General features: G+C 38.0%; 1 protein-coding gene across 1 annotated transcript in view; it reads right to left on the bottom strand.

Moving 5' to 3' along the window:
* LOC122801342 (fibrillin-2-like) overlaps window positions 1-17,026 on the bottom strand; it is a 662,974-nt gene that overhangs the window by 128,052 nt on the left and 517,896 nt on the right. Inside the window, exons 65-67 of the mRNA XM_044070882.1 lie at window positions 12,771-12,923; window positions 6,635-6,739; window positions 4,887-5,000 (exon numbers count right to left, since the gene is read on the bottom strand). Coding sequence (XP_043926817.1) covers window positions 4,887-5,000; window positions 6,635-6,739; window positions 12,771-12,923 — 372 coding nt within the window. The remainder of the gene's footprint in view (window positions 1-4,886; window positions 5,001-6,634; window positions 6,740-12,770; window positions 12,924-17,026) is intronic.

Raw genomic sequence — 17,026 nt, 5'->3', positions numbered from 1 at the left:
TAATAATAAAAAAGAACAAATAGTGTGACACAATCAAAAATAATCAAGTGCACACTAGAAATTCTGTGTTATGCTCGCTATGTATAACTAATCCCTGGGATTCAAAAAGAATCGCTTATACTTTTCTAAACTGCTATTACTCCCCCATCATTCACTCTCCCCCACATATGCAGACCTTCATAAACACACATTGAAGTGCATGTACACACACACACACACACACACACACACACACACACACACACACACACACACACACACACACACACACACACACACACACACACACACACACACACACACACACACACACACACACACACAAATGCATGCACATACATACATACACACACACACACACACACACACACACACACACACACACACACACACACACACACACACACACACACACACACACACACACACACATGCACAAATGCACACACACACACACACACACACACACACACACACACACACACACACACACACACACACACACACACAGTCATCAGACACCATTTTTGACTCTGCAGAGGTGTGGACATACTACTTCACACCTACACACATTCAGATACCCTACCACCAATATTTCTCCATTGAAATTCCCTAAATTTACATGCAAGGTGGTCTCTTCCATTCTCTATAATAGGGACCACACCATTTTGGACATGTGAATTACTGTAGCTTGCTTTACTGATTTATGTAGGTGAGTGATCTCTAAATCGCTTGGCTGTATAAATCCCTTCCCTCAGGCATGTTGAGGAAGACCACATGCTTAACTAATATTAGCTGCTTCTCTTAAAATACATTATTGCTATGTAGCATTGCCATGGAGGTAGCATGACACAAACATTCTACTGAACATAAAAAATCACTGCAGTGGACCTGGCTCTGAATTAAAAAAGGTTACTACGAGGGGTTGGTTGATTTTAAGGCATACTACTCATGGTAACCCTTTCCAAAGCTCAGGAAATGTCTGGTTAGAATTCTGTCATAGTGTTTTACTTAAACAGGAAGAAAGAAACACTTATATCTTAACAACGGATAGTGCTAAAGGGAGTCTGAAAAAATGGCATGACCTTTCATTTCATATCATTCCTCCATCATTTAATACCATTTTATTTGCATATTTAAAGCCATTAAATCTGCAGTATTTAACCCTTAAAGAAACAAACACAGTATGCAAGAGATGCACATACACAATTTAACTGCAGGCAAACTTTTCACATACAGACAAGGTTGTCAGGAACACACTCACTACGTCCACCACAAACATAGACCAACTTATGATGAGTTACTAAAAAGCAATCTTCCTAAACCTCAAAGAACTCTTAAGCCCATAAATGGCAACACCTATCCGCTGCAGTATCTAAAGCACTTACCAAAAGCAACATCAAACATGACACAGACTCCTATACCCAGGGGAGTCTCAAAATAAAACACATAAGGCAAGCAAACTTATTACTCAGGACACTTGTCATAGCAAAGTCCATTGCATGACACATGGATGTCCCACTCACCAGACAGAACAAAGACAAGATAATGGGAATTTGCCTATCTGGAACCTGGAATTGCCAAATTATACTCCAATCACTACTCCATTAGTATCAGTATGATTCTGATATAGTCCACGTGGGTGTTAATGACTTCAGACATATTTCCCTGGACTATGTGAAGAGAGACATTGTTGATATCTCTGAATATGGGTCTCAGACAGGTACGCGTTTTGCATTGAGCAGCATTCAACATTCACCAAAGATGATGCAAAAGTACAAATTAAAGATGATTAAATTTGATATTTGGCTTAGTTTCTAGTGTCTTTCCAGGGAGATTCAATATTTGTCAGCATAGGAGGACATGTCTAATAAACCATCTTGAATTGCAAAAGGTGTTCTTTACCTGTTTCCCGTAGATTTCTGAATATTGGTTAAAACTTTATCCATTCCATTAAAGCCTTTTTAGGCAATGCCAAATTGATGAACTTACCAAATAAAACCCAGATATACCTAAAGGTATTACTACTGCTCAGTGCAAGGAGCCTAAACAATAAACACCACACCCTACATGCTCTCCTCACTCTGAAGAATACAGACATCTGTGCCATTAATGAGATGTGGCTTAAGTATGCAGAAAGTACTCCAGCAGTGCAAAGCTTCAGTGCTTTCATCACACTTAGACTATCAGCTGCACAGACAGGGACACAAGATGGAGGGGTCTCAATCTGTATTAACAGCAAGCATAACTTTAGGTTGGTTAAATGGGATGATGCCCTGGAATTTACCCACATGCAAATCACCACAGGCAAAGAGCCATACCATATCCTAGCAAGCTATAGGTCACCCTCTATATCCCTAAAATCTGATAGCTCATACCTAGACATACTGGAGACCCTCACCATGAAACCAAATACCCTGTTCACGAGAGACTTTAACTACCGTTCTACAGAATGGAAAATGTACTCTCCCTCACACTCACAGGCACAATAATTCCCAGAGTTTAATTAACAAATAGCCTTGACCAGACATGTGCCTACCCACCAGAGGTTCAAGCATATTGGATCTGGTCCTCACCAATATGGAAGAGTGCTCTCCTCCCAGTTAGATTTCCTCACTGGTGAAGTCAAACTACAAAGCTGTTTCCTTTAAAGTAAAAATCATCTCAGTAATCACAGAAAACATTGTAATGGTTAGGAACTATTCCAAAGAAAACTACATCCTATTAAGTACATCAAAATTCAATGTCCCTTCCAACCCAGAGTTCACAACAATGTATGTGGAATTGTTTACAGAGACCCTATAAACTGTCTAAATGGCTGCATAGAGGCTGCTGTACCTACGACAAGTAAGTCCAAAATAAACTCTAAAAACAAATCACATTGACAGAATCTTAAACTTAATAGGGTATACAACAAAATGAAAAAAAGAAATTGTTAAAATCAGGAAGAGCAACTTGAGTAATAATAGGAGCTCTCTAATTAAACTAAATAGGAAATTAAGAGGACTAAGCCCACAAAGGCCAATTAGGAGATCAAGATAGCATCACTGGCTAAAGACAACCACAAAGCCTTCTATAGCTATGTCCAAAACCTCAAAGCCAGCACACATTAGTGTGCCAAACTGGTAGTCTATGGTGCCACCTTCACTGAGCAAAGTGACATCAATTTGCTGGCTGACAAATTCATCTCAGACTTCATTCCCCATTCCTCCCCTACCTTACCCCATGAAATACCTACTAGCCTAACTGCCCCATCTACTAACAGGCAACTGGTCCTGGCAGCACTCACTGAGGCCCAAAAAACAGCATCATTGGGCCTCAACAATATCCCAGGATGCCCCTAAATAGCTTGAAACATGACCTATCAGGATCACTTCAGTCACTTTTCAACTATAGCCTCCAAAGGGTATAAACATATTGTCCTATATGGATTGCCTTAAAGCCATATCTCTATAGTTGGGTCTATGTCACTTTGACGAAACAGCAGAAGTTTGAACCCCATATGTTCGAACTTCTAACCTTGAAGTGCAAAACCATCGAAGGCTTAGAACAGCAATTGTTTTCCCAGGGAAAAAAATCGCTGTTCCAAGAAACACACACACAACACAAGCACACCAAAAAAACAGCAATCCACACACATACACTTAAAATCCTACATCTAACCCTACACTAAACTGTACATACACTACTATCTATCCACTTACCTTAACCCAAACCCTAACCCTAAGGTCTGTCACTATCGCACACTCACCTGACCCGCGCCCTAACCCTAACTCACGTAACCCGTGCCCTAACTCTAACGTCTGCACAATCACACACTTACCTGAACCCAACCTGTAACTTTCCACCACAATGCTGAAAATAGCAAAGCCACAGAAATAGCCCACTGAATTCTTTCCCCAGGAAAGAATTCGGTGTTCTGCGGCTTCGCGATAATCAGTTTTCGAACTTCACAGTTTGAACATATGGTGTTCAAACTGCTGAAGTTTCGACAAACTGATAGGAACCCTCTATACTCAGCCTCCTACAGGTTACTGAGATGCAATCTATGCCTAGCATACAAGGCATGGTCCAGCTCTGATGGACCTTTTGTACATCCACAAAATGAACAGCATCAGTACCACTAGATCTAAGGATTTAAGTTTTGCTTGTGATATAAAAAAGACACATTTGCGAGACAGATATGTATCTCAGAAGATCCCTGTGCTCTGGAGCAGGCTCCCTGTGCTGGTGAAGTAGACTCCATCCATAACGCTATTCAAACATAACCTTGACCAACTGATGGGAAACTGGAAATTCACCCTGGATCTGGTAACTCATGTATCTGAGAGGCAGACAGTAATGCCCAAACTAACATACCCATATAACCTCTGGAAACTTCCTAACTAATATAATCCCTCCTAAAAATGCCATTGATACACAGGGACAAAATTGGGTTGGATTGCATGTTTAGGCTTATAAATGTCCTGGTGATTGTTAGCCTAGTATATACCTATGAACCAATAAACAGCTTAGTACCACTCTACTCACCAAAGTGATGGTTTAAAGTAATTTAGCCCAAGTAAATAAGCTTTGTACTAATAGAACTGTAGAGTCGTAAGTCGCAAGACTAAATCAACTAGAACCATCACCTTACATATAAAAATCACTAAAAGTAATGTAAACAAATCCAATAAAATGAAAATAAATATAGAAAAAGATGCTAAAACAAATATTAAAAATATGATTATTACAGCTTCTCCAGAAAAATAAATAAACAGCAAATCCTACTTGGGTAAACTCAGTCCAGAATACAAAATACATTTATTTTCAGATGTAAGTAATAACACATTAACTGAAGATTTATGAAAGAAAAATAATGTTAAAAAATATTTTTTATTAATTACCTGTAGTTGTAGGTGATGAGCAGTAAAAGCTTCCTTGTGTATTAAAACAAACTGTACCGGTAGGACAAGGGGAAGCTAAACATTCATTTATATCAGTGCAGACAGTTCCATTTCCTGTAGAAAACAAAGGTGGAAATGTAAATAACAAAGAAAGAATCATACCTAAACAAACATAAACAAACACATATTCACACACACACACACACACACACACACACACACACACACACACACACACACACACACACACACACACACACACACACACACACACGCACTCTGAATTATACATGCATTTAGGCATGCACACATGAAAATCCTAAAACATATTATAAAAACAGAGCTACAGTTTATGCAGGGCCAAATATGTTCTACACCACCATTTGAAGATTCTTTCCCCAGCTCCACTGCTTATAGGTGGCAACTCCAAAATCACCATTGCAAATGTTAAAGCCACCCAAAATCCGAACACACTGATAAATGCAGATTCATTTAAACTATATCAGAAAATCCAGCACTTGGTTTATTAAGTTTGTTGAAACATGGCTTGGTAAAACAAGTTGCAATGCACAGTATGATATGTCTCAGAATGAAACCATTCAAAATAGACCTTGTGATGATTTGTAATTAAACAAAATTGTTAATATAATCCTATAGTATTCTAGTGTTCTAAAACTGCTTCCTGTCTATCAAGAAATCTCATATGATTATGGGCTTTAAGAAAATAGGTCTTTCTTTGCAGGCATATTTCATTACCATAATCATCAGCTTTTGTTTTACACCAGTCCATATAAAACAATTGATATTTGATTAGCGTGACACACTGCTTTCGATGGATTTACATTTTATAACGTTATAAATCTTTTAAAAATCACAATTCTTTAAGACTCATAAAGAATACTGAAAACATTTTTTGCTCCCACTTATAGGTTAAAATCAAGACACATTTTAAAGCTGAGAATAATTCTTTTTGCATAGTTATTGACAGAAAATATGAAAGATAAAACAATGGATGGTTGTAAACAAAACAGCTTTGTAGTTGAATGCAAGCATTTCTCCTCGCCCTAAATTTAGAGTAGAATTTCTCATGTCTTTATCACTACCAATCAACTCTTATAACATCAGTGAGAAAGCAGCTAAGTTAAAATTTTATTTTATGATTGCTATTCCTAAGAAAGGAGTGTGTTTCAAAAAAGACCTTAATCTCTTCTGCAACATGAATATAGCTTGTTGGAGGGATAAGTTTGTATCACATAGAATACCGCTTCTATAGAATGTTCTTCTTTTCCACATAAAGTGACGTAATTCCTTTACTCTTTCCACATGTAATCTGGGTGAATGGATGGGAAACTGTAACTTCACCCCTGGTTTTATCCCCCTTGCCTCATATGGATAGAGGTGATATATATAAAGGTTCTTCCCATCTCTGGTTTATTTTTAATGGAATTACAATGGCTTTAAACTTCATTGGAATGCAGGATAGTCTTCTAAAGATCCTCACGGATGAATAGCCTAGTAAGTACCTATGAACCTTTACGATGCAGGCTAGTCTAAACATGTGATTCAAGTGTTATGATACTTAAACTAAAAAAAATACACTTGAAACCAGGTTTAGTTTTCTTGTTTCTGTAAAAATTCTTATTTAATAAGGCAATTTAAGGACTGTTTTCCAGTCTAAAAAAGAAAAGAAAATGACCAATATAACAGTTTGCAGAATGCATTCTCCTTTGTTTCCTCTTTGTCATTACCTGTAAATCCTGTGCTGCAGGCGCAGCTGTAATTCCCTTGTAGATCAGTTGCTGTACAAGTTGCATTTGGAGAGCAAGGATGATTCAGGCATCCATTGTAAGAGGCTGCATTGGAGAAAAAAGCAATATGTAAAAGTAGCTAACAAAAAAACACTTAACATGGCCATTTTTCTACTAGTGGTAGGCTTTTCAGTTCTTAAAGAGCCCTACCACAGTGATTTTATGTGCTCTCTTGAAGCACTGCAATGCATTCCTGGGGGATGGCATATGATATGATAATTAGCCATACTCTCTTTCTGGAATTGTACATAGTAAAAGATTTACATAGTCAAGCAATTTTGCATAAAATGACACAACAAAAGCATCACCCTCACACATTATTTGCAACAAGAGAGACCAGGAAGCAGGTAAGTGCTGGGAAGTTTAGCAGAGAGGGATTGATGGTAGGGGGTATGAATCTGTGTGTTTGTGGCAGTATGTGTGTGGATGTCTGCAGAAGTGTGAGTGGTCTTGGGTGAGTCTTTCTGTTTACATATAGTATATATATCTATATATATCTATATCTAATCTCTTTCTCTCTCTCTCTCTATATATATATATATATACACACACACACACACACACACACACACACACACACACACACACACACACACACACACACACACACATGGCGTGCGAATATACATATATACATTTGCATGTGTGCATGTGTATGTGTGTGAACATGAGTTTATGTCTGTCTGGGTAGTTGCAGTAGGAGGCATAGGAGTGTGTGTGTGTGTGTGTGTGTGTGTGTGTGTGTGTGTGTGTGTGTGTGTGTGTGTGTGTGTGTGTGTGTGTGTGTGTGTGTGTGTGTGTGTGTGTGTGTGTGTGTGTGTGTGTGTGTGTGTGTGTGTGTGTGTGTGTGTGTGTGTGTGTGTATGAACAGGTTAGTAGTGAGTATGTCCATTAGTGTGACCAGTAGAGGGGGGTGGCTCTGATCTATGGGGTTTGCTTGTGTGTATATGAGAGACACTACACACCATGGCCATTTAAATATTACTCTAAGTCACATAAACATTTATTATAACATCAAGGTTTGCAGCACAATGCATTTTCTGAACCATACGATGAGGAAGAATGTCACACAACAGTGACACTTTCTGAATATTATAGGTTAGGTAAAACAAATGAGCAGCAGGTTTTGCATTACAAAGCATATTCTGAACAATAATAATAAGAAAGAAGTCCTACTGTCACCCAATACTGACTGAGTTACAAGGGGCAGAGAGGGATATAAGAGGCAAAATCAAGGCTATTTGTTAAAATCAGGAACAGATGAGAAGTACAAGGATGTGTGCTTGTGTGGGGGAATGAGTTCATGTGTGTTGGAGACTGAATGATGGGAGTGTCTGTGCCAATGAGATGCATGGGTCAAGAGCAGAGGTTACCATAGCAGAGTGTTGAACAACACTAGTGGTAGCACTGTGCAACTTACAGCCATGCAAATCAGCCAACAACTGCAGCTTAATCTATCTTTGAATTAAACTTTTTCACAGTCGCAAAGGCTGACCTACTTTCTGACAGCAGTTTACAATCATACCAAGATTTTTTTTCTGGAATCCCAGACTGTCTTTCTTTCTGACGTAATAAAACACATACATGCAAAATAATAAATAAATGCTTATTCTGAACTGGTGCCACATGGAGTAAGTAATATTCCACATAGAAAGTTATATTCTGTTATATATGACATTTCCAATGCATGACTTAATAAGTTCAGTCAGTCTAATGCAAATGATCAGAGCATTCAGTCAATACAGTAGTGTGAGTTTTTAATTTTTTTTAGTATAAACTTAAGTAGCTAATGCCAACCCAAGAGAGTCATGACTTTTATTTTCTTAGATACTTAGTTTAGTACACTGACCAGGTAAATCAAAATGGGCTAAGATAATACCAGAAGGACATCTTAGTAGCAGAAAGAATTATACTGCACAATTCAGAATTTCTTTTTGAATAACCCTACTTTAATACCTTTAGGAGTAATAGTACCTTAACATTTACATCACTGATGGGAAGGCAGACAGAAATAAGACAGTGCAAAGATATATCATTCCGAACAAATCCTCCAAGTCAGAAAGTTTAGAACAATAAATGTGGCAACCTACATTATGATTAGTACTAACAAACAAACACACCTTCATACTATGTTTCTGGTGGTAGCAGCCAGCACGACCATTCTCTTCCAAAGGGTTTAGTACCAGGGTCTTAATGGCAGATAGCTGTTGTGCAGTTATAATTTTGCAATACCCACCCATGATCACCACCATAAGAAACATCTATGTACTACCTAAAATGTATAGAACTGTTGGATAAAAAAAAAAAGAAAATTTATAGTAGGAGCATTAGCATGCTGCCATTAGGTCTTATTTTAAAGACAGCACTTTATTTTTTCTTATCTGTCAGATTTAATTATTTTGTTAGTGTAGTGACACGGTTGGATTCATTGTGCTTGTGATATATCACAGATGACAGAGAAACTGGTTAATGGAAATGTAAAAGTCTGCAATGGTTTTGTTGTTGAATTCTAAGGAACATGTTAATATGTACTCAGTATGTTCTGAAATGCAAGACATATGCACTTTTGATTGAGATGAGTAGAAACCCCGATGTATGGAAGATGCAATATAATTTTTTCTGCCTATTCATATAGGTTCATAGAGCCTTAGGATGAAGGTGAATCAGGAATATGCTTATCCTGTGATGTTTTCACCTGCAGTAGAAGATGTTAACAGAAAATCCAAGTATAATTATGGTTTATCCAGAGAGTACAGAATTTGTTTTATTTTTATTTCAATTCATTAACTAGGTAGGTGGGTTGGTCCAATGAACCTTCTCAGCCAAGATTTGGGCAAATACAAGCTATTACAATGACATACAATGATAAACAGGAAAAAAATGTTAAAGAATAAAATGTACAAACGTTTTTAAAATCACAGCACATAGTCCAATAAATTACAGTTTAAATTCTGAAATCAAAAACAACAATGGAGAGCAAGAGGAGGCAAAGAAGTGCAAGACATTGCAGTATATAGGCCAACTGTACATGGATTTCTAAGTCTGGGCAATAATAAAAAGGCAACATTTTGTTTAACGGGGAAAGTAGTGACAGAAAGAATCAGTAATTAAAAGCTATTTAAAGGATCATACAAGCAGGAGGCGATGAAGGAAAGGTACGGATGTCTTTAAAAAAGGAGAGACAGTTACATAGAAAGAAAAAGTCTTTAGAGAAGGGGGAGTTGAAAACATGGCAAGGGAGTTGAGGTTATATATGAGGTTATACATAATTAGTAAATATATATAATTAGGAAAGTGAGCATTAGTATTATTTAGTTAATGGCTGTAAATAGTTTAGTTATAATTTAATATTGCATCTGAATATTAGTTAGCATGTGTCTCCTAAAACAATGGCATTTGCTACCATCTATGAGATACTTTTGAGTTCTGGTCTAAGCTCTTTTGGTAGGTTATTCCAGTTAGCTGAGATTACTTTGGTGAAGATTTTTGCACTTGGCAAAGTGAGGTCTTTATAAAGTTATGAGGCAACCAGAATTATTTCTGAGATCAAGAGATGAAATTTTGATTTGCAATTTGTTACAGAGGTAGAAGGGCAGTAGCTGTAGCTAAGCATTTTAAATACACAGCATATTAGGATGAATGCTGCCCTTAAGTTGTAGGAACTCAGTTGGCTTTTTGAAGAATGACACAGTGGTATTCTTTGATTGGAGACAGATATGTCAGCAGATTTTATTTAATGCATCTTGTTGGAGGCTATTATTATGAGATGAGTGTAGGCCAATTTTGGGAAGGCCATACTCTAATATTAAAATTAGAAGACCTTTCAGTAAGGTGATGTCTTTGTTGTCATTTCTACTTTCAACAGTTGCAGCAGAGGAGGAGATAAGACAAATGTAACCATTTGAAATATCAGGACCCACTAGAGCTAGTCCTGAAATGTGGAGACTGAATGGCCAAAGATCAGACTTGCATACACCAAGTTTAAGATGCCATTTCTTGGAATATTCCCTTTTCTCCAATGGATGGTGAACTTGAGGTTGGTATATATAAATTCAGCTGGTGTGAGGGCTTGCCCCCTGTCAAAATTAGTTTTAAGGAGAACAATGATTTCTGAGATTCACTCTTCTCCAGGTTTTTGGTCTTTTTTCGGCTTTTAAGTACTCTACATTTCAAGTGCCAAAATTTCAATAGGCAGCCATCCAGTTACACCGACAAATGCTGGTTTTCACATGCATGTGGAATTTATACACATGTTGCTCACATATTTTTGTCTTGAAGTCTATAATAAAGAAGGAACACCAGGACAATGTAGTTTTAATGTACACATATAATAAAATATTCACAATTACCTGAAATCATTTACGGGCTGGGGTATATGGGTAGATCCAGCTTTGAGTTTTTCTAATAATAGTGTTACAGTTGGTTAATGACAGTTATAGAGACATACATTGTATAAAAAGATTTATAAAGTCTAGGAAATCAGAAATGATGCACTCAATGTTTGTTAGTTACACTAAACCCAAAATTGAGAGTAGAATAACAATATGGAATCCTTGTAAGAAAACAAGTATGAGAAGCTGGAGAAAGTATAGTGGAAATATAGGAAGGGCATCCATGGATGTAAACATTTAAGTTATTATGAAAAAGTAAAATATCTGAACTTGTACAGTTTCTAATATAGATATTGAGGAGAAGACGTTATGCATGTACAAAGGGCATTTAGGAAACAACTATCTCTGGGAATGTTTGGGTTTATTAAGCAAGCAATAATGACTGAAAGGGTATGTTTTGATGTGTAATTAATGCCCACCCAAGTGGCGCTGGGCCTCTACACCCATGGAAGGGCATTAATTACACATGTGTTTTACTTATTTATATATTTTTATTACTATAGTTCTCTGCCTAATGTTTCAAAGTTGCTGTAGTATATGTAAATGGTGTTAGGTGAAGCATTTTACATCCAAAATATATCCCTTACTGCTAAATTATTTATTCCCAGTCATTGGGGATTGAAGTCACTAAATAATGACATACATTTTACTTTCAGTCTTTATTTCCTTCAGAAGATTCATGTTAACCCAAATCCCGTTATTTAACTTATTTTTTTTAATTTTTTTTAAATATGACATTTAAAATCTGTTCCTATTTTTGGGCCTTTGTTCTTCCTTTATTTCAGGTTTTATCCAGATTTCTTGAGCTGAAAGGTTGAAAGGTACGGAAACCTCTGATCTGTTGCTGCCAGTGTTCCATCATTATCACTGTCTCTGCCTCTCTCACACAGACCCCTCCCCACGAGCGCGCGCGCACACACTCACACACACACACACACACACACACACACACACACACACACACACACACACACACACACATGTTTTTCTGATATTTTTAGTTTTACAGTGGCTAAACAGCAAAAACGTTGCTTAGCAAGTGTAAAATAATGGCTCGATCGATCTTGCTTTCACTCATATGCATGCATACACTCACACGCACAGACATAAACACACACGTTTTATTTAAATTTTTTTTTTACATTTTACACTTGCTTCACAGAGGTGGCCATTAGTTTTTTTTTCTGTCCAAGCATAACAGTAGCTTGATATGCTGCCATGAAGTTGTGGCCTCATTTTTCAATGGTCATTGCTTGTACATCAATACCCTGCTGGAGAATGTTTGTTCTTCAGAGTGCTAAGGTACATTTGTCCCATTCTATAAAAAGTAGTAGAGAATCTGCTGAAGATTTTACGGGTATGAGAGGTGAATGTTCAATTGGTTCTGTGAGAGAGTAGCAAGCACTAGTTTAGATATTTTTAAGAAGAGCCTGGTCACTTATTATGGTAGCAACTGTTGTGGTATATTGGCAGGCTCAAAGGGCATTATTGCCCATGCTTAAAATATTTGCATATATGTATTTATTTATATAAGTATGCATGTATGTATGCAATTATCAAATAGCATTGAATTTATCAACATTATATTTCATAATTAAGTGCATGGTACATTATTTGAGTGAAACATAAATCCAAATAACCATGCAATTAAGTGTTCTACAGTATAATTAAACTATATACATTACCATTTAAGCAATTGTTTTTATAATCACTGCAACAATCAGAAAACATTAAACACGATGAATCACAGAAACAGGATGAATTTGCTGGTTTGCATGAATCTGATCTCACATTGCAGCAAAGAGGTTTATTTTCCTGTGAACATCCTGGATTTGGAGCTAAGAATAAAACATGAAATAATGGGTGAATGAATTTAAGATGAAAGACAAGTGCATATTACAACATAAAATGCAGAATGTTTTACATAATGTTTATACATTTTACAAAACATTTTGTTAGTTTCTTCTGGATAATGATAATGAAACAAAAATAAACTAAATCTGAACAAAACTAACAAACTAATTAGAAAGATGCTGGCACAGAACTGAATAAGCTTGTCTCACTTGATTAAATATAGTTTGCTTATTTGCCCCTGAACTCCTACTCAGGAGGGAGGGTTGAGCATTTAGCACTGTTATTGGTTAGTTTATCTGAAGTAATGAATAGGGTGCAGGATGAGGTGGACTAAGTACAGGAAGTAGTTGTGTGGACAGTTGTTAGGTTCTTAGCCAGGAAGTGAGGCAACTAGTGTAATGGAAGTAGAGGCTAGTTATCTATGGTTAGTGCAAAATTTGTTTCAGTCTCTTTGGCACTGAGGTTAGGAGGTGACATGCACCGGTTCCCATCACTCATAGTGCTCATGTTTTGTGTCAGCTGCCATGTATCAGAGTCCTATAGGACAAGTCGACATCATTACCACATTATCACAATGATCACCGTAATCAATCCCCTTCAAGTCGACATCATTACCACATTATCACAATGATCACCATAATCAATCCCCTTCAAGTCGACATCATTACCATATTATCACAATGATCACCGTAATCAATCCCCTTCAAGTCGACATCATTACCACATTATCACAATGATCACCATAATCAATCCCCTTCAAGTCGACATCATTACCACATTATCACAATGATCACCATAATCAATCCCCTTCAAGTCAACATCATTACCACATTATCACAATGATCACCGTAATCAATCCCCTTCAAGTTGACATCATTACCACATTATCACAATGATCACCGTAATCAATCCCCTTCAAGTCGACATCATTACATTATCACAATGATCACCGTAATCAATCCCCTTCAAGTCAACATCATTACCACATTATCACAATGATCACCGTAATCAATCCCCTTCAAGTTGACATCATTACCACATTATCACAATGATCACCGTAATCAATCCCCTTCAAGTCGACATCATTACCACATTATCACAATGATCACCGTAATCAATCCCCTTCAAGTCGACATCATTACCACATTATCACAATGATCACTGTAATCAATCCCCTTCAAGTTGACATCATTACCACATTATCACAATGATCACCATAATCAATCCCCTTTTTTCTGTTTTCTGCATTGGGTCAGGGTTTTCTTTAACTGTCGCTGTCTCTCCCTCTCTTTCTGAAAGTTCAGTGTCACTCTCCTACCTTCTTCGATAGGTCTTCTTTCATAAAATCCATCCACCTCTTTGCTAGACACCTTCATTTCCTCTTGCCTTCTTTCTGTTTGTTCCAAATCTTCTTCACCAGATTGCCTTCTGCTTTCTTGCACATATGTCCAAACTACCATAATCTGTTTTCTTTTATTGGAGCTACTTAAGCTTCTGCTCTGATGTCTTTATTTCATCATCTGTCCTACAGTGTGCATCCTACCACCCATCTCAGGCACTTCATGTTCATCACCTGTAGCTTCCTCAGCTGCTCTGCCTTTACTGCCCAGGTTTCTGCACCATACAGTAGCACTGGTTGCGCCACTGTTTTTACACCTTACTTTTCAGCTTCTTTGGCATTCTTTTGCTATATATTACACTCACACTGTACTTGTTTGCTGCAGCTGCTCACATTCAAGCTTTGAGCTCCTCATTCAGACTTTCCTTCTCCTCAACCACTCCTCCTAGATACTGAAGCTGTTAACCTGTTATACTTTTTTCCCTTTTAGCTCTATTTTCAGCTTCTTCTGATTTCCCCCATTTGCTAATAATACAGCTGTCTTATCTGTATGGTTCTTTCTTAGCGTCAACCTGTAATGTCACACCATCTGCATACAGCAACTTTGTTGATCTGTCCTCTCCTACCTGTTTGTTAATGTAGTCCACCAATAGTATGAAGAACAGTGGGCTCAGAGCTGAACCCTGATACACACACACACTCCTACTGTAAACCCCTTTGTGAGTCTGAACACTTTTCTTACTTTTATCATTAGGTCCTTTCTACATGGCCTGAACTAATTCTACCAATGATTTTGGGACTTAAAACCATGACACACACCTAGTTGTGCTGTTTACCCGCCTCTAGCTTCTTTTCATCTATTTGTCTTATTGCAAACATGGAGATTGCTGTACTGCATCCTAATCTGAATTCAAGCTGCTCACCTGCCAGTTACTTTCTATTGCACTGTGTATTTGTTTTGTCAGTCATCCTCTCCAGACTTTTCATGCAGTCTGATAGGTGTTTAACACCTCTGTACTGCCCACAGCTGTGAATAATCCCCTTGTTTTTGTATACTAACACTTGTATGCTTCTTGTCCAGTAATTTTGATATACCTTTCTCTATATTTTTCTATGAGTACCATTAGGAGTCATTTCTCCCTTAATTCACCCAATATCTTGATCATATCTGCAGTGAACTCATCTGAGCCTGTTGCTTTACCTAACTTCTTTCTCCTTAGTGCTGTTCCTATTTCTTCTAGGGTGGGCTGCCCTTTCATTGTTGGCTGTGTAGCCTTCACTGTGTTCTGAACCACAATTTCCACACTATTTCTAGTCTATTCTTCTCCTAAGTAGTAGACTCTTGATCGCATGACGTTGCTACACTGCCCTTCCATCTTGTCTCCTGGATACAGTAGACTTCCAGACTCCTTTTTACCATCATTTCATTCACTTTCAAGCTCCTGTTTGTCAGTCACCAGATACTGACACTGACTGTAGCTATCCTTAGTTCATGCTTGGCAGGTTGATTGGATTTATGCCCAGCTTTTGCTCAACAGGGCTAACAAGCTGGGCAACTGGACACCATCTGGCCAGTAACTTATTAACCCACGGCTGCTGATCTTTATGGATGGCACACACACTGACCAGTCAGGGCACATAGACCCCACCCATTCTTACCATGGGTCCCTGACATAGGTCAGAGGAGACCTACTCAACCCACTTATCATCAGTAAATAGTCATGCCCATTTTTGGGGACATTAGTCAATTTGACCAAATCACTTAGAGGCAATTTTTACACCAGTAAGTGGCTAGCTCTGTCAGGGCATGCAATCTGTGATTTTTGTCCTCCTACCTAGAGGATACTGCACACCACAGTTGTTGCAAAAAGAGGTTGGTCAATACAACTTCACCGATAGTCACCATCTATAGTCTATGTTGCTATATATAACTTCATTATCAGGTGAGTTTATGGTGGAAACACTCAGCGTGGATTTGCTATAATGTAGCAAGCAGTTTGCTACAGTTTAGACCATACTCTGAGAACTTCATAGCTCAGGTTTGACCACAAATGCAATACTGGCTTTTAAAAGCATGCATGCATTAAAGAGTGATCATGATGGAACAGTCATGCACTCCAACACTTTGCAACCAGAGCAACTGCCTCCTTTGGCCCACCCTAGATATAATACTGAATCACTGCCGTGTGAAAGTAGACATACAAACTCATGGTTAGGGATAATGTTTTATTGGGCAGGCAGACAGGTCAAAGTACTATTCAAAGAGGTGGAAGGTAAGAGCAAGATATGATCATTTAATACTGGAAGATGTCTTTGGCCAGTTTGTGGGTTGCCCACATATCTTCACATTTTGTAGCCCCACATAGAGATATGAAATTATCTCAGGATAACAGCGGAGCAGAAGGGTTGGGGATTTAACCAGGAGAGACAGGAGCAGCACAAGGGGAGTTAGAGGATGTTCTCCAATTTCAGGAGGGCCAGGTGACCAGTCTCTGCATTCCTCTAACACAGCTGACCTTATGAGATTGCTCCTGTGGGTGTACCAAGATAAGGGGTAGTCCAGGAGCTCTTGCAGAGCTTCACATTAGGTTTTTCAATTATTTCTGTAGCAGATGGCTGTAGCCATGTGTGTCTGGTAATCTGAAGTTCAGCCAGTGTCGAAGGGGTGCAACCCAAGAGTTGTTGGACAAAGAGGTGCAGGCTGGGTTGGTTTTGCAGCCACTCAAGATCCCTCCCTTCAATTATTAT

Source organism: Protopterus annectens, chromosome 4.part1 (assembly GCF_019279795.1).
Source record: "Protopterus annectens isolate FY-2018-M chromosome 4.part1, PAN1.0, whole genome shotgun sequence".
NCBI classification, from domain to species: domain Eukaryota; kingdom Metazoa; phylum Chordata; order Ceratodontiformes; family Protopteridae; genus Protopterus; species Protopterus annectens.
This window is presented reverse-complemented; position numbering and strand designations above follow the sequence as displayed.